At 38.1% G+C, this 22,471-nt stretch overlaps 1 protein-coding gene across 1 annotated transcript; it reads right to left on the bottom strand.

Moving 5' to 3' along the window:
- Positions 1 to 932: 932 nt before the first annotated feature.
- LOC102584370 (uncharacterized membrane protein At1g16860-like) lies at positions 933 to 1,784 on the bottom strand. The gene is made up of 2 exons (XM_006344877.2): positions 1,528 to 1,784; positions 933 to 1,339 (listed from the first exon to the last, which is right to left on the bottom strand). Exons 1-2 carry the CDS (start codon positions 1,602 to 1,604, stop codon positions 1,147 to 1,149), a joined length of 270 nt encoding a protein of 89 aa, XP_006344939.1. The 5' UTR covers positions 1,605 to 1,784; the 3' UTR covers positions 933 to 1,146.
- Between the last annotated feature and the right edge of the window lie 20,687 nt (positions 1,785 to 22,471).

The raw sequence follows: 22,471 nt of genomic DNA, 5'->3' as shown, positions 1-22,471 counted from the left end.
ATTGGACCATTCAAAATTCTAAGTCTCAAAAAACTTGAAAAAATATGATAAAAGATAAAAATTATGAAAACATATAAGTAATATTTTGAAATTACAACAAAGTAAATACTTTTATGTATAAAATAAATTTTAAAAATTATATATATAATGTTCGGGTTAGTTTGGACTCGGGTAGACTTTTTTTAGTTAAAACTAAACCAACTCAAGTATAGTCGGATTTTTTTCCCGATTTGACTTGATTTGTGGTTTGATTCGGTTTTGTACACCTTAAGTATTGAATATACAATTTTAGCTTATCTTGTACTGGTAGCTAGATGAATCCAAGGGTTTTTTCATCAAATTTCAGTACAAGAGGGGTACATTTGGATCAAAAGTATAACGAGAGGTATATTTAAACTATTTCAAATAGTAAGGTATTTGATGTTTTTCCATTTATTTTTTTTTACATATTTTCATATGAATAAATTGCAACTCAATCAAATTTCAATCTGTCCAGATTCAATTCAATCCGCTTATTTGCCACCGATCGTAGTACAGAGGGTCACCGAAAGTTATTGAAGGCTTACATCCAAGTTTGTTCAGGAATGGGCAAAACAGAAAGAGAACCTTTTGGTAAATCAACATCATTTTCAGAATATTTACCAAAGCCTTATTTTGATATAGCCTTTATTGTAACTAAGCTTAATCATATGTATAGAGAAAATTGTTTTTATCTTTTCTTATTGTTCACTTAACACATGTTGATCAATATAATTCAAGATTCCAAACAAGCAAAGAACGGAGGTTAATTTGCAAGAAGAGACTTGAGAGTGGCTAAGTGGCCACAAAAGAATAACTAATACCAAATAAACATATCTTGTAGAGTTGTATCCATTGGGGTATCATACTTTTGTAAAAGTCCCCAACCTCAACACAAATATTTGACTTTCTAACCATAACAACTCTCTCAAAAAATCATCAGTATCTACACATTTGATGACACCAACACCATTACAACAAGAATATAAAAAAAAAACAAATCAAATCGACAAACTATACATATCTGGTTAACTGAGTGAAGATGCCATTCTTGTTGCCACTGACAGAAGAGGGTTTTCCAACATATTTAAAACAAAAACAGCAGAGCCTTCTATAATGATAAAAGTGCTACACAGGAATGACATCAATCTTTGAACTGTCCTCACATCTCAAAACGATACCCTCCAGACTGGCTGGAAGAATACATTTAGACCACTGACATCCTGTTGAAAGTGGCTCTGGAGGAGGAACAATCATCAGAACGTTATCGTTCCGTCGGACAACTCCCATTACACTCACAGTGCTACCCTCTTTTATATACCTGAACAAAGATTTGGGAGAGGAAAAACCAAACTGAGGACAACATGCATGGCAGGGATAAAAAAGTAATAATATATACATTAATCAAAGCAGGCATCTAGATATGATTGAGCATGTTGTCTGTTATTTAATCAAAGAACTCAAGCAGAAGAAATATTCAAGATTCATTGAAGTTGAGTTAAACCATACCCTTCTTTCAATCGCATTATTCGGTCATCACTGGACAGATTTCTCTGTGCCAGCCATCTGACAAATTCAGGTGACATGTCCCTATTTGATTGATCAATATCCACAACAATAGACTCTTCAACATAAGGGGTTACTCTTGCACCATACCCAGTTTTGACCAAAGCCCTTAATCCAGACTGGAAATCAGAGATATAGAAATCAGAGACATGCCGCTGCAAAGACAAAGGAAGACTTCAGTTTTCTTTAAGAATTATTTCAATGAATTACACAGCATATATGAACAACTTAAGTGTAAATTATGTGGTAAAAATAAAAGGGAACGAGAAGAGCAGGATGAAAGCAACAAACAAGGAAAGGGAGGTTCAAATAAACGTACAATGACATAACATCACATAGCAGTATCAAACAAACAAACCATTCAAACTTCTCTTGATATCTGGACATGAATTCACAGATATGACATACTTTGCAACCTTAGAAATCTTTAGAACACTTCAAGATATCAATAGTTTTCTAGAATACAAATACATATAAGCCTCATTCTGTCCCTCTGCCTAGAACTTTTCCATCGGTTAGTTGGAACAGTGCTTTGAAGCATGCTTTGATTGGTTTATTTCAAAACACAGACAAACTGTTTTCTATAAGCTGGAATTCAAAAAAAAAAATCCATTATAGCATGGTGATAAGTTATTTGTCGGTAAGCTTAAACACATCCAGTAAAAAGGGCATTAGGATTCCTACTTATCCCTATAAACAAGAATTAGATAGTTCTCTTTAAGTTGGAGCCTTCCTATTAAGTGACATAGTGATGGTTATCGTTTAGAGAATCTCCCAAACAGAGTTTATTTTGTATTCTTCCATACAACTGAGATATTATTGTATTTTTCAATACTTTGAGATGCTATCTACTGTTTTAAATGCTTTATATAAACTGTATCTTTATTGTTGTTTATTTTTGCATTGAGTTGAGTAATGTTGAGGTAAGTGTTTCTTTCAGATTTCAGTTCTAGCTTATGTCATATTTAGTTTTTCCCTTGCATGCTCGTACATTCCATGTACTAACGCCATTTGGCCTGCATCTTTTATGATGCAGATACAGGTTATCAGGATCAACATCAAGCTCTTTGTTGATCCAGTTGAGCATTTCAGAGTCATTTGGTGAGCCTCCTGTCTTTCCGGGTGATCCATTTTCATTTTTACTTTAGTATTTTAGTTTTTAGGATGATCGAGGGTTTCGTCTCGACATCCCTCATAGTATTAGAGGCTTCATAGAGAGATAGCTATAGTCATTTAGTCTTTGCATTTAAGTTGTCTTGTTATAAAACTTGAGTTGCCACTTTGGCTAGTTGGATGTTTAATTCTAAAACATTCTAAGTTATTTTGAGAAAGTTGAGTAAAGTTGCATTTGTTTTCTTTAATTAATTCTTAAAGTCTTCCGCTGAGAGTCTAGCTAGGCCAAGGGTTCGCTTGGGACCAGAAATAGTTCTCGAGTGCTAGTCCCGCCCAGGATGTAGGCTCAGAGCGTGACACCAATAGCAATAACCTAGATTCTAAGGCTTAATAATCAATGCATAAGGTTGGAGAGTTGAATTCTTACCTTTATCAATGAATTCTGTGGAGAAACAGGTGCTACCTGTCCAAAATCGCCTCTCCCAAGTCCAAGAACTCAAAATGCAGAAAACAGAGATTTCGGGGTTGTTTATACACTAAAACCCAATTCGGCTCGCTATAGCGGGATCGATTAAAGCTGAGAAACTTAAACTCTAGAAAAAGGTAATTTTTACAACACAAATCTTTTCTTGATGTCCCGACATATACCTTTCATGCCAAGTTTAATTCCGAGAGTTCTACTAACCTAAATTCAATTTTGAAAGGCATTATGGATTCCTTAATGTCTTGGATACAAGAATATATCAACCAACCCCCAAAATCACACCCTACCCATTCCTGAATGACCCTAATTAACCTCACATAGTCCAGATTTTTTGTGAGGCTGACCTAGCTGAAAAAAATTTAAGTCACTATCCAAAAAGTTTTCTGGTCCAAATTCATTCACTATTAGCTTACTCATAACGACCGAATCTGGTTATTACAGTAAAACAATGCAAAAATAAAGTAGGAGCGAAATAAAGGTATTTAAAGGTCAGGCTTCATAAACATAAAACAAATAACATTAAATAAGGCACATTTTTGTTCATCCAAGTAAAGTACAAAAAATATATAATCTTCTAACCAAAATGTACAAATAATTAATGCATAAATAGACATATTAATTGACTAATTTATCCTCTTTACAGACAGACAAACATGTTTCACCTTATTAATTCGTATATACTCCCTTTATTTCATATTATATGGGCACTTCTTATTTTACATGGTTAATAAGAAATCATTTACAGATTGATCAATTTTACTATTTTTCCCTTTGTTCATATTAAATGGCCTCTTGAAAAAAAAAATGGATCTTCAAGAAAAATATTTAAACTTCCAAAGACATATTAATTACAGAGGTATCGTAACACCCTTAAAATTTCTAAACGAAGACTCAAACCATTCTTCATATGCGTATAAGGTTCTATCGGGTGATTCTTAAATTGTGCTTAGGTGTTAAGGTCAATTCCTTAGTGTGAGAATAGATTTAGAGATTGACTAAGGTTATAAGAATCCTCTAACACAAAGTTGAGTTGAAAGCTTCCTTACCAATTGGGTGTCAATGTAATATTTTACTTGGATCAACTTCAAATAATCATATATCTTAGAATATGAAGAATTGCGTGGCCAATAACCCATCAAATTAAAGGTATATGAGTCTTCTTTCTAACACCACCAAGTTTACATTAATTAGAGTTTGAAGTAAAACGTTATACTCATTTCAGTGAAGCCTGTCATATAGTCGCTATTTCACGGCTGATACTATGGACGATGGTATGTTCCACGGATCGTGGAGCCTTCTATGAAGGCTTGCTGCGATTTTTTTCTAGAAACTTAATGCATGTGTTCGGGTTACCTTGGTCCTTTCCCAAGCTTTTTGTCCCTATAAGTCATTTTGGGTGTTTTAAAGGAGTATATCATTCAAGTAACTAGTTATCCTCTCATAATCATCAATCTAAACATTCAAGTTTCCAAAAATTTCTCAGAATTCACTCATGGTTCCTCTTTTCCACCAAGAACCCTAAAATTTCTATGTCAAAAATTCAAAATACAAAGAGAAGTCTTCAATCCAAGGTTTTCTCAAGTTATTCCACTCTAAGAACTCCATAAAATATATTTTTTTCCTCAAGATCAAGCACCAAGATTTCAAGATCAAAGTTTTCCTTCAAGAAAGCTAGTGTTCTTCCTCAGGATCAAGAAAAATGAAGTCTCCGCCAAATTCTTCTATCCAATAGCTTCATAATCAGGTATGTAAAACTATTCATAGTGCTGGACTAAGTTCTTCATCACGCCCTACATCTAAATTCTGTTAGTGAAGAGATAAATCTAGGTTTATACCCTAAGTTCCATGAATTTTTGGAGTTCCCATTTGCGAACTATTGAGATGAAATTTGATACTCTATGCATTTTAATTCTTGAGTTGTTGTTCATGCTTATATTTACCTCATGAGCCCTAGTAATTGAGATTTTGTTTAAAGTTTTTGTACAATTATTTTCAAGCGTTAATTTCAAAATTTAAAATGAGTCCAAGTATATTTTAAGCATCATTTGAAAAGAGTTTTAAAGGAACGCTAACGGTTCCAAATATATTATTTTGCATTGAGAAGAGAACTACTATTTTAAGAAGAGTATAAACAGTTTACAGAAGCATTTTAGTCAGTTAATGAAAGTAAAGATCAATTTATCATTTAAAAAGGGCCTTTTGAGTATTAATTCAACTCAATGAGTATTATTATTATAAGCCCATTAATACATATATTTTGGGAGTAGGATTGATCACCGATTTGGGTAAGAGTTATGATAGCTCGAATCTCATAACCTGCACTTTTAGCATAGATAGGATCGTACCGAAATTCGGGCGACTCCTCACCTGCCTCAAGAATGCTTTTTAGTGGATCCATAAGTGAGTTACATTTCATACTATGGCAACGTGGGCGAGACGTTGTATCATCACGGGCCTCATAGTGATGGTTGTTGGTTAGAGAACTCCCCAAGAAACGTAAAGTATATTATTATTATTACTATTATTATTATAGTATTTCCTATTATTGCATATCTTACTGTAAAACTTTAATGATGTCATTTCAAGTTCATGCTTTACTTTCAGTTCATGTATTCTATTCAATTATGTATTTCAATTCAATCTTATTACATACAGTACGTTCCATGTACTAATGCTATTTGATGTTGCAATGTTTTATAATGCAGTTCAATTACTCTTGATAGCAGGCGTTGTTGACACTCAATTTTGACCCTCATCGATAAGATTAATTTTCGAGCTTCTTAATTTTCAATGATCTGGAATATATATATATATATATATTTATATAATTTTTGTATGTAATTATTATATTCCTTACGAGCATTCAAAAAATCATTTAAAAAAAGATTTTACTTTTTTAAGTGTTCCTTTAATTAGCTCACTTAATATTAGTTTATATTTTTGAATTGATTATTTCATCAGTAAGTTAGCTATTTTTATTTTTATCTCGTTAAGATTATGAAGCTCGTAAATTAATTGTAGTAATTCATCTTATCCGACTACTAGCCGAGCTTATCCTAATTAACTAAGGTCGGCTATACTTTTTAATTTCCAACTGGCTATGATTTAAACTCATATGGCCAAACCTCAAATCCAACTCTATCCTATTCAATTTACAAGGCCAAATATTGAACCTTTTTTTCATTCCCGTGACCAGCCCAAGTCCCCTTAATTGCTAACCCATTCCCAATTACAACTCTAACAATCAAGAGCAATACAACTCATTCCCAACAATGCCACCAAACAACATCTCCCGACCCGGCCCACTCCCTTTCACAAAAAAGCCCAAAAATCCATCTATTTTCCAACGCTAAGCAGCAACAATCCAACACGCCAAACAACAGCCCCCCAACGTTCACAAACATTGACCACATCAGTGAAAATTCCAAGAGAGCCCAGTAACGGCGATACACGGTACCAAACAGCATCTTCTTCCTCGTCCAGTACTGTTCTTGTACAGTGCTTTCGGCTATAGCAGACTGCTATTTTGTCCTCGCCACTACGAGCTTACTCCACGTCGGCACTCAAGGACGAGAGGTCGATCATAGCCGTCTGTTTGCCTTTCCTCTTTCGGAATGGGGAGAAAGCTTCAGAAAAGGTGTCTCCCCTTAATGGTGAAAGAATTTTAGAATTTTAGAATTGGATGGGAATTCCGATTTTGCCCCCTTGTTCTTACCTTAAAAAATCGAACCCTAGCTCCCTTCTATAAAAATTCTTTAATGTTTCAGAAGGGAGGGGGAGGATTTTTTTTGTTTAGCTGAAATTTGGAGAAAAACACGAAAATTAGTAGTCAAAACACTTGTGTACAAAAACTCTAGGTTCTGAAAAAGGCTTTGTTAGAAGATAGTTCGGATATTCAGATTTATCGCTCGAGTCTTGAAATGGTGTAAGAGATCGCTGCTCCTTCTAGCTCGTTGTCCAAGTCACTGCCTCGAGAAAGGTAACGCTTCCTTTTTGATAATGCTCTCTTCGTCTCTTCTTCTATTTTGATGTGACGTTTTCCGATGTCGTAAAATTCTCGCTATGTGGTTGTTTGCTGTTAGATGCCATTGGATGGCCAATGTGTTTAATATGATATATGCATGTGCTTAATCGTTTTCCATGATTCAGTTGTAATGTTGACTTAAGTTTTAGTCGTTGTGTATCTAGTGATGTTGTTTTTCTGTTTTCTTTGGTTGAGTTTGTTCTTCTTTTTCTTTGGGTGTTAATATTTTCTCTCGAAGTTTGCGGGTTGTAGGTCTTTATTTAAACATGAGTTTTGCTTTCTACATACTGAAAATGTTTTCTAAGAGTGGTGGAAACTTTGTTGTTCTCTTTGCTTTTCAAGTCTTTGGTCTGTCATAGAGTGTTATGCATGATTTCCTTTAGCTCAAGTTGGCGATGTGTTCTTGGCATTTCTTTTCTTGTATCTATCTAGTTAGTCATTATGTATTTTCATCTATTATTCTTAAATGTTACATGATGCTTTGAGCTTTGGGGAGTTTTAATATTTAATATTGCCAAGACTAGCTTGTTTAGTTCTTGGCCGGATTAAAAAATAAATAAATAAATAAAATATTTTCGATAGAGCTTTGGTAGGTCTTAATGTCCAAAATCAGCAGTGCTACCTGATAGATTCATGTAGCGAGATCATGTTTGTTTCTAGTTTTCTTGCCGGGTTACTTGGCTATATTGATGCACATCTATTTTGAGTAAATGTGTTAGAAGATATACATATCCTAAAGAGGGGTACTAGTGATTAGCTTAATTGTATTTCTTCCTCGTGCGATTATTTATTGTTTAAACATATGATCAATTAATGTGGGGTGATCTGCCTAGTTTTTGGTTTAGTAGAATGAATTATTATTATTTTTAATCTTTATTTATTTCATTTTTTTTTCTCTTTGGAACTAGAAGGTTTTACATGTTTTATTAAGGTTGAGTTGCGTAAAATATGTCGGGTTAAGGTCAAGTGTGTTCATTCCATTAAAATTGGTCCATGTTTCGCTATCTTCTCTCCATTTCGGATAATCTTCTTATTGCATAACTTCATCCGATTGAGTATTAGGTGTGCACCAAAATAAATGTTATCATCTCCTATGGTGTATGAATGTTAGTAAGGTTATTGTGAAAGATTGACCTTATTACTATTTTTACATACTTGGCTATGTTTAGTGAATGTTCAATTTTGACTAATTAGTAATTCTCATTATTTTTATGTATGATCCTCTTCGATTTGGGTCCACCGGATCCTCTCCTTCACCCTTCATTTCGAATTGGGCTGAAGCCCAACCCTATTATGTCGAGTCAGTCAGCAAAAGAAGCACAAGTTGAAATGCAGGGATGGAAATCGGGTTTTGAGGTTTCGAAAAGCTGAAAATAAACTAATATACATGTTGTATACACTGATATACAGTCAGAAAATATGATATACAGGTCAAAACATGAAAATGTAGAGTGAGAAATGCAGAATTAATGAGTTTAAAACAAAACACAGGTCCGGGAGTCCGAGAATTAGCGGTATACATGGTGTGTACATCGAATATACACTTGGTGTATATCATGATCAAGGAGGATGGAAAGGGGGCCAAAAGTCCAATGTCTTTCCTTTGATTATCTGATGGTTTAATTTAATTAAATTCCACAAGATAGCCATTTCATTATATATATAAAAATTAAAGTATTTCTGTTCTATACTTAGCTTTAATTTTATTAGTCTTGTCACTTAAGTTATTTCCCTTTTAGAAAATTCCCCTTTAGTTCATTCCCCCTTAAAATAAATAAAATGATAAAAATAATAATAGCAATAAATAAATAAGTTCTTTTACTAAGTTAAAATTTCAAAAAAATAGTTAAAATAAATGAGTTCTTTTACTTAGTTAAAATTTCAAAATTAGTCAAAGTCGTGATGAGTCCTTTTATTTAGTTAAAATTTCAAAACCAATCAAAGTCATTTTTAGTCAAATCGCCAGTCAACCGCAAGTTAGGGGACATTCCGAGGGCCTAACACCTTCTCGAAATGTACAATGAACTTCGACCCCTTTTATTTTCAATTGATTTTATCTGTTTAAATCTTTTGAAAACCTTACGTTTTTTCTTGATATTTACTAAAACTTAAGTAGCAACTCTGTCCTTTTGGAAATTCGATTTCTCTTAAATCATAAGTTCAATTGATTTTTCGAAAACTTAGTCATTTTTCTTTTATTTATATTTTAGAGTAAAACAGAAATGGGGACTCTGCTGGAGACTTAATTAAGTTCTAACCATAAGATTTGACTATTTGATTAATTGTTATTGACTGTTGAAATGTTCATTTGTGCTTAAAGTGCTTAAACTGCTATAACTGTCATTGCATTTAATGGCATATTCCATCGTATGTATAGTATATTAAGGACGGTTTCTGCATAATCGCAGTCGGACTTCTTATGCTCAACCCTTTTCTGAAAGGATCGGCGATTTATTGGTACGTCATGCGTTCAATGGTTGTCGTGAATTCTAGCGTAAGTTGTCCACTTGGGTTCCCGATCTTTCAAAAGCCACTCATAGTCAACTAGCGTAGAGCGAAACCAAATCTCTGATTTAGCGCATTTTGAACTAAATTGACCCAACACCCAAGGCGTGTTGGGCCCATTAGAAGCCCACCTTGTGTCTCTTTGACCCATTTTGGTCAATAAAAGACAATCATATTTATGTGTTTTAATTGAAGGATGTATATGCCATTTTTAAACAAATCAATTATCAAGTGGGGGTGGGGTTAACTTACCTTTGTTTGTTTTTCTTGTAGGATGAATCCAACATTTGAACCGTTGAGAACCCGAATGGTGACTATACATGATCCTTACCTCCAGGTTTGGTGGAAATTCATGAACAAGGAAGATAAGAAGAAAGTTCAAAGACATATAGGTCATCTCCCGTCATTAATGGAAATGGTGGCTTACCCCGACTTGATTCGAACAATGGTGAAATTTTGGGACAGCGCCAACATGGTATTTCGGTTTGGGGAAGTAGAGTTGACCCCGACTATAGATGAAGTTCTTGCAAGTTACGAGAGTGTCAGCATGTGCAACAAGAGGAAACACCAACCCGATACTGATCTTCTCTTTCCAAAAGTGTAGGATTTTACCGAAATCAAAGAAAAATTGTCACTTGTCAAAGCTGAATGGATGGAAAGGCTTCCCGGGTCAAAAATTCCACTTCGGAAGTTGTATTATCAATTTGGACGCACAAGAGCTTACGAGAAGTTCAAAGAAGAGTTTGTTTCAGAAGAAAAATGGAAGGAAACACGCCCCCTCGCTTTTGCGATATATCTACTTGGGACAATGGTGTTTCCCCAAGGACCAAACTACACCATCCATCCAAGTGTAGTAATGGTTACTCATGCTATTTTTAATGGAATAGGCTACGGGTCTGTAAGAAAGTACTACAATTTGGCCCTTATGATCCTTGCTGATATTTACAGGGCATTGGCTAGATGCAAAAGTGGCACACATTTCTTTCAAGAGTGCAACCTAATACTTCAATGGTGAATGATGAGACACTTGATCAAAGCTCATGATCCAACAGAACCAAATCCCTTGGAAAGACCGAACAGACTCGAAAGTCACGATTGGTAGGTGCAACGTAATCATTTCAACAGGACTGGAGGTCAAGAGTTTTGGTACCCGAGACTTCAGGGTTTGAGAGATGAAAATGTGCAGTGGTCAATCCCATGCTTGGTAATAACAAAACAAATCGTGATCCGAAGTGGAAAGGCCCCTTATTTGATATTTGCTGGGCTGAGAGGAACTCGACCATATGCTCCTTCTCGAGTACTTAGACAACTAGAGGGGAAACAAGAGCTTCCTCAAATCGAAGACATGACAAGATTTGTGACGGATCATGAAAATGGCGAAGTCGCTTTTACTAAAAAAATGCTTCAATTATGGAAAACTCGAAGGGTATTGGGTGAGCCGGTGCCAAATAGGTTTCGTCTGGAATGTTCTAAGGATTACAAAGAATAGTTAAAGAAGAGTCTCGTCGGAACTATCGAACCTGGTCCAAACGTTCCCCATATTATTGCAGATGTTGGAGTCAAGCATCAAATCCGACTTCATCAACTCCAAGAGAAGTTTGATAGGAATGAGCTAGAGTATCAACTTCGACACTCAGAAGACGCCAAAGTATTAGCTCAGTTAAAGCAAGAGCTATAAAGATCCAGGCAATGCATTTCAGAACTAGATGATAGCATGGAACAGCAGATTCAGTCGATCGAGAGGTTCAAACATCAAGAAGGGGATCGGCTGGCAAGAGATCACCTATGGGCGAACAGATATGCTATGTGGGAAGAGGTCAGCATAGCCAAGAGGAGCAGACTTGGTGAAAGATTAGGGTGAGCTTGGAGTTTGTTATCATCCCCTGCGTGGGATTGCTTTATTCGTACTTTGCCTTGTAATTTATTTTCCGAACTCTTTTCCCCAATTTTATGTTTGTCCAACATTTTTGAATGTTATTAATGAAATATTTTGGGGATAATGAATTGGCTTAAAAAGACATATACATCCTTCAATTCGCTAGGCCTACCCTTGGCACAAAAGGGTCACATGCATGTTTAAGACGTCGATATTTGTTCTGTTTACTTGTGTGCTTTAACTGTTTATGTGGTACGTTGCTTTGAATGAGGACATTCTTAGCCCACTCCTTTTAAAAAGAAATTTTTTTTTCCAAAAATCCCTACAATATCAAATACAAGTCACTACCAAAATGTCCGACAAAAATTTCATGAGTCTTGAGTTTCTCAGCCAGAAATAAAATCCTACTACCAAATCCTAAAATATTACTCTATCATCTCAGGAAAGGTAAAATTGCTTCTAGGATGGAAAAAGGCAAGACTGTCGAGATGGAGACGACTGAGGAGAGTCTAAGGATGAAATTGCGCAGATTCAAACAAGAGATTCGGGAAATGGGAGAAAGAAGAATAGAAGTAGAACTAGCCACCGCAGCTGCGCAAGCCAAGTGTCGCACTAGATGTGGAGTTGGCGGCTAAGATGGCAAGATATGATACCATGAATGAAGAGACGGTTGCTATGCGGAAGGAACATGATGTCTTTAACAAAGATATAACCATGAGGCTTCAGAAGATACGTGGAAAATGCTTTTTTTTTAATCAAGAAGCCAATAACGGTCCCCAAGACACTCACCCTGGAGCTACTGAAGAAGATGTCGATGAGGATATCATCTATATGCCTCCCTTCCTGGGACGTCTGAAAGGAGGAGACAAAAGAATCACTCTCCCGGCTTATGTGTGGACACGTAGTGTGGGGGCAAGAGTCGTGCCGTGTGCTCTCATTTACGAGCACCTTAAGGTGTTAGGTATGCTGAAGACTCTCGAAGGAACCACTTTTTGGTTTGGGCATGAAAGCTCTCAAAAGACATGTGCCTACCACCCGAACCAAAGAGTACACACTAAAGAGGAATGTGTGGAGCTTAAGGCAACAATCCGCAACCTGATCAACATTGGGGAGATCTCGTTTATGTAGGGTGAGAACACCGTCCTTACCTGTGACCAACCGGAGCCCAGCATGTCAGTCACTAAACACACTTTGTTCTGTTGTCACTACTTCACGCCTTTCAAGAAAAAAGTGTTGGGTATCTACAGTCAGTTGGTTTGAAAAGGGGTCTTGGCCTCTATTAGAAAGGATGGCGAAGCGATCGATCCCGTTGGAAGTGAAATCTGGAAACCCTTCCCTTATCATGATGCCATAGATCACAACATTGGAAGGTGCCTCGAGTTTCGCTATGACATAGAATCTCTCATCAACATGGGAAAGATTCAAGTTGAGTTTACCCCCCGTGATTAATGCAGCAGTCAGAAGAAAAAGCTTTGATGAAGGCATATTTTATCTTTTAGGAGCTTTATTGTCTATTTTTTCACTTTCCTTGTAATCACCAGAAACAAATGAATGAAAATGAGAATTTCCTTTTGTATTCGAACTACGTAGGGCCTGAATTCTCCTTGGGAGATACGTAGGCATCCTTTCAAGGCCCGGCCCCCATCTTTTTAAAATTTTCTTTTCCCCTTCACTCTACAGGAAACATTGAGTTCAGATTAACAGATGCCAGAAGATGCAACAAGAAGACCTTAGCTCAATGCAATTTAGCCTTTCTGAGTCACTAGCCCCAAAATAAAATGAGCAAATTCCTGCATGTTCAAAAAATCAGTCCCCATTACTCGTGGGTTAACGTGTCCTCAAACAAAGTAACTCTTATGTGTTTATATGCCTTCTATGTGATATCTTGCATTATTCGTCTGAAACTAATACTAATAAATTTACCTTTGAGTTATTTTTCTCTACAGGTAGTTAGAATTGATCTGTATTGATACACTAGCCAATCATCCTTATTTCACTAGATCTAAAGGTCCTAAAGATTCCTTCCTTAGTCAAAGTTCACAAAAGGGAAAAGCAGCAATGGGTGATAACAACGAAGAAACCGGCCTTACTGATGTCGTGGTGGCTCAGCCCGTCCTTGCCGATTAGAATGAACTGATCCTGCAGTTGATGCAACAAATTGTTGAGATGAGGGTCGAGATGCAGAAAAAACAAGATTTGCCTCCTCCGATTTTTGCTGTCAACACTCAACCAGACGGAAGACCTCCAGCTCAAATCCCCCCTCCTAACGTGGAACAAGCTCAAAATCCACCTTCAAGTCCTGCTCGTAATCCCTACATCATTGACCTTACCACCCAAAACCCCCACTACGCCTCAACCTCTTATCAAACACCACCCCTTCCTCAAAATACCAACCTCCAAGAACCATCCCCTCCCCCCAATGCAAACTACCAAACTAGCCTACCCCCTCACAGCCAATAACCCACACACGTCCCTCCTTCACCAAAACCAGTATACTATCCCCCAGACTTTCCCCCAAAACTATCACGCCCCTTTAAATGGCCAGAGTCCCTCTATTGCTCCACCACTACAGCAAAAAGCCACTTTCCAAATACTAGTCCCCAACGAGCATGACGTCCATGGTTCGGAGCTAGACCACTATGAGGAGAGGGAGAAAGAGTGGAGGTCAAAGAAAGAGACCGCCAAGATAAATATGAAGGAGGAAATAAGAAAAGCCATGAAGGAATTGAACTGCAATCCTGAGGTTGTCGGGTTGAGTTACGAAGACCTGTGCATTTATTCGAATTTGGACCTCCCGGAAGGATTCTAGGTGCCAAAATTCGACATCTTCGGAGGTACAGGAACCCATTAGCACACCTGAGGGCCTACTGTGACCAACTCGTGGGAGTTGGGAGAGATAAAGCTTTGTTAATGCGGCTTTTTAGCCGAAGTCTGAGCGGAGAGGCTCTAGAATGGTTTACGTCTCATGAAACGAGATAGTGGTCTAGCTGGAACGCTCTGGCTAAGGACTTCATCAAACGATTCGCCTACAATATGGAGATCGTTCCTGATCGTTACTCCTTGGAGAAGATGAAACAGAAGCCGACCAAAAGTTACAGAGAATTCGCATATAGATGGCGAAAGGAGGAAGCTAGAGTTACACCTCCCATGTCAGAAAAGAAAATTGTCGAAGTGTTTGTGCGCGTGCAAGAGCCCGAATATTATGATAGAATCATGTTGCTCGTTGGAGCGAAATTTGTTGAGATAGTCAAGGTAGGTGAGACTATCGAAGATGGATTGAGAACCGGAAAGATTGCCCGTGTTGCTGCCTCACACGGATCTTCGGGATTGTTGAAGAAGAAAAGAGAGGATGTGTCCTCTATCTCTTATGAGGGGAAGAAGACCCCAAGGAAATCCTCATCATACCAAGGTCGTTCTCGACCTTCACAGAGTTCGTACTCGGCTTGTTATGCACAGGCTAATTACCAAAATACCCCGCCCCCAGTTACCAAAATACCCCTCACCCCAGTTATCAAAATACCAATCCTCCTAGTTATCAAAATACTCCCTCTCATATCTACCAAACTCCCCTTCCCGTTTACCAGACTCCATCTCATCACTACCCGAATGTCGCCCCCAACTGTGCTAACGTTCAGGCAAATTACCAAACTCCTCCCCCAAAATACCAAACCCCAGCTCCACTTTACCAAAATACCCCCCCGAACTACCAAGCTCCACAACCAAATTACCAGACCATCTCATACCCCAAATATCAAGCCCCCCGTCCAAACGCTCCAAATTATCGTCAAACGCCTCCTCCACAACAAGGAAATTATGATCCCCCCGTCCTAGATTTGAGAAAAAGCCTGCTAGAATTTTCACTCCGCTTATTGAAAGCCGAAAAAAGCTGTTCGAGCGATTAACTGCCACATGATGTATTCATCCAGTGGGGCACAAGTCGGTTGATACTAGCTCAAAGTTTTACAGACCTGACCAGAGGTGCGCATATCACTCCAATAGTATTGGACATGATACCGAGGACTGCATCAACCTGAATGTAACGACCCTAAAAATGAACTAGGTGAACTAGAGCCTCTCATGTTTTTTTTATGGTTGGTCATGTGATGTTTATGGTCATATCTCATGGCTCAAAATGAATTAGGTGGTCCCCCTTCACGATCCGTAAAGTCTTCCTTGGTCCCTGACGGGGCTGCCCTAGTGAGGGGTTTATAAGTAATTTCGTTTTAATTGTTTATTATGTGGGGTTGATTTTAAATGGTTTATATGATAAATATATAAGGTTTTAAGTCTATTTTAAAGTCATTCTCCAAAAAAATTCAAAACCCTCCCTCTCTCAAAACTCTCTCAAGACCCCATGGAAGCTCAAGGTGAAAGATGGAGCTAAGTTGATGGTGGCTACTGATTTCTTCTTCAATTTCGTTTGGTTCTTGAAGGCTAAGGTATGGGGATCCTTCATCCTTGATTATTCTTCCTTTCAAGGAGCTCAATCCAAATGATTTCAAACTTCTTCCAAAAACACAAAAAACCTATTTTGAATTCTAAGCGTGGGTTCTTTCCTTAAATGATTCTAAATGATGATTTATGTTATTTTTGATGTTTATTGATGGTGTTAAGAAAGAAATCTTCATGAACCCATGTCTTCTCAAATTCTCTAAAATTGGCCTAAATTGGGTGTATTGATTTTGAGTAACTGATGAATGATTATTGAATGGTTAGATGTGGGCTGTTCTTATATGATCTTAGCTATGTTGAATTGTTGGAAATTGTTATTTAATTGTATAATGTGAAGTAGTGGCCTTGAATGGTTATAAATTTGGATTTAGTTGGTTATTGAACATTGTTTAGCTTAACTTGTATAGTTGAATGTTGTTATTATCATTGTTATTGTATTGTAAGTTGTTGGACTATGAGGATGATGAAGATAGCTATGGAAAGAGGGTAAGTTGATCTAACTTGATGAATATTGTATAAGTTGCATGGAATTGAGTATTGTGGCTTATGGCCTTTGAAAGGTGGTAAGATGGCCTGATATCTTAATAATGCTATAATTGCTTTTTAGGTTGGATCCACCTATGGTGGAAGTGTTGCTTGTTGCTTTTGAATTATGATTGTGGTCATGAAGGGAATTATATGAGTATTGTGTATTGTTGTGTTATTATATATAAGCAAGTCTATATGTAAAGTCCTATATGTAAACCTTTATGTGAAGCTATATGTGAGGATATGATGTGAATGAGTTTATGTGATCTTGTGATGATCCTATGTAAAGTGGATAGCGTTGTGATCTAAAGTATGATTTCTCATGATGTATATATGTGATGATGTTGGATTGTGAAGTGTCCTCAGATGATAATGATGTGACTTGATTAGTAGCCTAAAGTGTCTCTTCTTGTTACTTAAAGTCTTGAACGCATGAATGTGTGAAGTGGCTAAAGTGTCCCTCCTTGTTACTTAAAGTCTTGAATGCATGAATGTGTGAAGTGGGCTAAACTAAGAAATGGTGCCCTTTCTATAAAGGCTAAAAGAGGAATTCTAGGCCAAGACTTGTATCGGAAGAACTAAGAAATGGTGCCCTTTCATCAGTCTAGCTTTCCTAAATAAATGAATAACCTTGAAGGATGGGCCTTAGGGCGATGTTCCCTTCTTGAGTGAAATGATAGACTTAGACATGGATGGAGCTGGAACGGCATGAGAATCCTTATCTAAGAAATTTAAATGAGCTATCCTTATGAACCTTGATTGGCTATGACTAAGAAATGGGGCCTTTCTTGCGAAGAGGTACTATGAGTTGGTTGAATTTGAAAAGGAACCCTCTCTAAGTACACACTTGATTGAATATTGTATGGGAAATAAGGTTAGCACCGAGTGGATGTGGCTAGGAAGGTGGCCTAGTTGAGTATGAGATTAGACACAATGAACTTCCTTGGACATCCCCTAAACCATGTGCCTACATGGGTTGCCTAGTAGTTCTACCCTTGGCATGTAGAACAACCTCCACGGAGTAGGATAGACTCCGGATTCCATACCTAGCTAGTATGGTCTATGTCGGTTAAGCCTATTCCCATCATATGGGATGTGCACTCTAGTATGGTCTATGTCGTTTATGTCTTACTCAAGTGTGTCTTAAGGTTATATTAGGTAGAGGTCCTATGGTAATGAAGTGTGGTGTTTTAAGGGGCATAGATGTGATGAGTATGGAGTTTAGTGTTGGATGTTGTGCCTACTTTCTTGAATTGCATGAAGTTGTGTGGGACTTTCTATGTGGAGTTGATGTTTCCTCCTATATTTATGCATTTGTATTGATGTTATGTTGTAAATGAAATGTCCTTATCTAAGGTAATCTTGGGGAACACTTAAGTGTGCTTGAAGAGGTTGTATGGGCGGTCACTTCTTGTCTCACTCAAGTGTGTCTTAAGGTTATATTAGGTAGAGGTCCTATGGTAATGAAATGACATGTGTTCTTTTAAAGTTAAGCATGGATTGTATATGGACATATGTTGAGTATATGTATGGTTGGCTATGGTCTTATATGTTAATGTTGACTTGTATTATGTCTCTTATACTTGTAAAGGAAAGGTTTTATCAAATTGATATGAAAGCATTTATTCTTTGAAAATGTCCTTTTTGGCATGTTTTTGCATGGTCTCCATACTTAGTACTTAATTGTGCTAACCCCTTTCCCTTTTTGGATTAAAGTGTAGGGATTTGGAGATGATGACATGTCATGGCTTTGATAGGTTTCTAAGTGTTGAAGATGAAGACTTGGTGAGTCCTCATAGATTTGAGGACAACCCCCAATATGTTCTTTTATGTCTTTTTTGTATTGTTTGAGTTGTGTACGGGATTAGTCCCGAAATTTGTACTCTAAAGTTTAGATGGTTTTGAGACATCATGTATAAAGTCTAGAAAGCCTTCCGCTTGCTATTTTTTTTATTTAAATGTCCTTTTTTTTGTAAAGAAAGTTTTTAATTCCTTGGTTTTTTAGCGTCTATGCCATGAATAAATGCTAAGAGGCTTGTATTAGACCTCTTCGAGGTCGAGTACGACGGTTACGACTAGGGGGTGCTCCCGGGTCGTGACACTGAAGCATAAGATCCACGACCTAATTGACCAGAACGTAGTCTCTCTTCAGACAGTCGCACCCAATGTCAATAGTAATCCTTTGCCAAATCATGGAGGCGTCACTATCAATATGATAGAGACAGATGAAGATTGGTGCGTGACAAAGGCAATAGTTCTGATTGCTCCTGATGAGCTGGAAAGGGCTGTAGCCTCATTGAGCATTAGAGAGAAGAAAGAGTTTGTGATTCTGACACCTGAGAAGGATGTTGCCTTGGTGCCACGAGAAACTCTTGCCCGACCAAATTTTGTGATTGAAACGGTTGTTACCCAAGGTATGACCAGATCTGGCAGGTGCTACACGCCAGAAAAGCTAATCCAGGGTGTGCAGAAGAAGGACCAAACAAAAAGGCCGATCAGTGAAGCCGAGGCCGAGGAGTTCTGGAGAAAAATGCAGCCGAAAGATTATTCAATTGTGAAGTATTTGGAGAAGACGCCGGCTTAGATCTCTCTGTGGGCCTTATTGATGAGTTCGTCGTTGCATAGGCAGGCTCTGATGAGGGCTTTGTATGATACTTATGTGCCTGTGGGTACTAACAGTAACAATCTAGCAGCTATGATAAACCAGTTCATTCTAGGACACCGAATCACTTTTTGTGACGAAGAGCTTCCTTTTGAAGGCAGGATGTATAACAAAGCTCTGCACGTCACCATCAAACGCCGGGACAAAGTTATAAATCGTGGTTTGGTCGACGATGGGTCTGGTCTCAACATCTGCCCGCTTTCGACTCTCAAGATGCTGAAATTCGACTTGGGAAAGGTTCAACAAATTCAGGTCAATGTGAGAGCTATCGATGAAGTGCAGAGAGACACGATAGGGGTAGTAAATTTGGATATCCAGATGGGACCTGCAAAATTCAATGTGGAGTTTCAGGTGTTGGACATCAATACTAGCTACAATTTGCTTCTTTGAAGACCGTTTATCCACATGGCTGGGGTTGTGCCTTCTACCCTTCACCAACTGATGAAATTTGTTTGGAAGGACCAGGAATTGGTCATTCATGGTGGGGGGAGTCATTTCGATGGGTATGCGTCAATCGTTCACCAGGTTTCCCGAGGTTATGATTTCTACACGGTGGAGTTGGTAAATGCCACCGGTGATAATTTGGCTCCGCAACCTCACATACCCTCTGTGTACAAGATGATTGCTACTATCATGCTCCAGAGCAGTTTAGAACCAGGTTTCAGAATGGGAAAGCACTTTCAAGGAATTGTCGAGCCTGTCCAAATTCCTGCTAGAGGAGCAAAGTTTGGTTTGGGGTATGTCCCCACGGATGCTGATGAAGCAGAGATGAAGAACAAGAATGTTGATCAAGCATTGGCCAGGCCAGTTCCTCATCTGTACCAGTCATTTTCGGTACGAGAAAATGTCAACGATGGTGGTCTCGGGAAAGGAATTTGGGGCCTTTTTGAGGAGATTGATGCGGTCATCGAGGAAGAGGCTGGGACATTAGGCATCAGTGATGCATAATCTGAGGAACGATTGCAGAACTGGACCTCCACACCACTCCTGATTTCCGGCTCATCTGGGTGGAAAAGACATGTGTCTTTGTTTGTTTTAAAATTGGTGGTAGTCCGGAAGAGGCCCGAGACCCACCATTTATGCAATTGTTATTTGTTTGAATCTTTTAAATTCCCTTGTGATGTTTAAAGAGACAAAATGGCCCTCGGCCATGGCCAAAGTTTGTGCTTGTCTTTCAATTTAAATGAAAAACCTCTTTTATCAAAATTTGTTTGTTTACTTATCTGTTTATATTTTACTTTCTAACTTTGTTTGTTTATTGATTTCAGTTAATATTAATTTAAAACCTGCCAATGTCATGTCATGTCATGTCATGAATCGAGTGAACGAAATGAGGCAGGTGATGATGAGTGCGAGGAATATGAAGAAGAAAATGAGTTACCCGAACATGTTGCAGAGGAGTTTCTACAATTTGAGAATCAACACAAGCCAAATTTGGAAGAAATCGAAACAGTGAATCTCGGATATGAGGAATGTGTCCATCTAACTGAAGCTCAAAGGAGAGACCTGGTCCGTTTGCTCAGGGAGTACATTGATGTGTTTGCCTGGTCTTACAGAGATATGCCAGGATTGAGTACAAATATGGTGTCCCACAAGTTGCCGATTAACCAGATTTCAGTCCAGTAAAACAAAAGACTCGGAAGCTCAAGCCTGAGTTGAGTTTGAAGATCAAAGAGGAGATTACGAAGCATATCGAGTCCCAAGTAGTGGAAGTGACGCAGTATCCGACTTGGTTAGCCAACGTTGTTCTGGTTGCCAAGAAAGATGGAAACATCAGAATTTGTGTTGACTACAGAGATCTCAACAAAGCTAGCCCGAAAGATAATTTTCCATTGCTAAACATTCACATTCTCATTGATAATATTTCTAAGCATGAGATGCAGTCATTTGTGGATTGTTATGCGGTTTACCACCAGATCCTGATAGAAGAAGAAGATGCAGAAAAGACAGTTTTCATTACGCCTTGGGTTGTATATCATTATCGGGTGATGTCGTTTGGTCTCAAAAATGTCGGTGCTACTTACATGAGAGCTATGACGACCATCTTTCACGATATGATTCACAAGGAGATCGAGGTATATGTAGATGATGTCATAATCTAGTCCCGCGAGAGTTCGGATCACTTGACTCACTTAAGGAAATTCTTCGATTGATTGCGTCGATACAATTTGAAGTTAAATCCCGCCAAATGTGCTTTTGCAGTGCCAGCTGGCAAGTTGTTGGGATTTATAGTCAGCAGGATGAGCATTGAGCTTAACCCTTCGAAGATCGAGGCGATTCAAGAATTACCTCCTCTGAAGACCAAGAAAGAGGTGATGAGTTTTCTGGGAAGGTTGAACTACATCAGTCGATTTATAGCTCAGTCCACCGTAGTGTGTGAGCCGATCTTCAAGTTGTTGAAAAAAGACCCTTTGACCAAGTGGATCGGAGAATGTCAAACTGCTTTTGATGCTATCAAGAACTATTTGTCCAATCCACTAGTATTGGTTCCTCCATGAGAAGGGAGCCCATTGTTGCTATATTTGTCTGTCTCGGATAACACATTGGGATACGTGCTTGGTCAACATGATGAGACTGGGAAGAAGAAGCGAACCATTTATTACTTGAGTAAAAAGTTCACTCCATATGAAGCTCGTTACACTCTTTTGGAGAGAACATGTTGTGCTTTGACTTGGATCACTCAAAAGTTGAGACATTATTTGTCTTCTTATACCACATACCTTATTTCTAGGATAGACCCATTAAAGTATATTTTCCAGAAAGCAATACCGACTGGGAAGTTGGCTAAATGGCAAATGCTTTTGAGTGAGTTTGACATTGTGTATGTGACTCAAAAGGCGATAAAAACACAAGCCTTTGCTGAACATCTTGCTGAGAACCCAGTTGATGAGGAGTATGAACCACTCAAGACTTATCTTCTCGACGAGGAAGTTTCATTTGTGCGTGAAAATATTTCTGAAGCCTACCCTGGTTGGAGAGTATTCTTTGATGGAGCGGCAAATCACCAAGGGAAAGGTATCGGAGCGGTCCTAGTGTCAGAATCTGGTCAACATTATCCTATGGCGGCTAAACTCCGATTTGATTGCACAAACAACATGGCTGAATATGAAGCTTGTATCCTTGGTTTGAAGATGGCCATCGAACATGAATGTTCATGAGCTTCTAGTTATTGGAGACTCAAACTTACTGATTCATCAAGTTCAAGGAGAATGGGCCGTGAAGAACCCAAAGCTCACACCATAT

This window comes from Solanum tuberosum, unplaced genomic scaffold (genome assembly GCF_000226075.1).
Source record: "Solanum tuberosum cultivar DM 1-3 516 R44 unplaced genomic scaffold, SolTub_3.0 scf00056, whole genome shotgun sequence".
NCBI classification, from domain to species: Eukaryota; Viridiplantae; Streptophyta; class Magnoliopsida; order Solanales; family Solanaceae; genus Solanum; species Solanum tuberosum.
The sequence above is the reverse complement of the archived record's forward strand: the minus strand, read 5'-3'. Positions and strand labels throughout refer to the sequence as shown.

What these genes read in the sequence shown, in the direction of transcription:
- LOC102584370 (XM_006344877.2), bottom strand. Translation starts at nt 1,604, where the DNA reads ATGTCACCTGAATTTGTCAGATGGCTGGCACAGAGAAATCTGTCCAGT. An exon ending in ATAATGCGATTGAAAGAAGG is followed by an intron (nt 1,340 to 1,527) that starts GTATGGTTTAAC and finishes ATCTTTGTTCAG; the next exon opens with GTATATAAAAGAGGGTAGCA.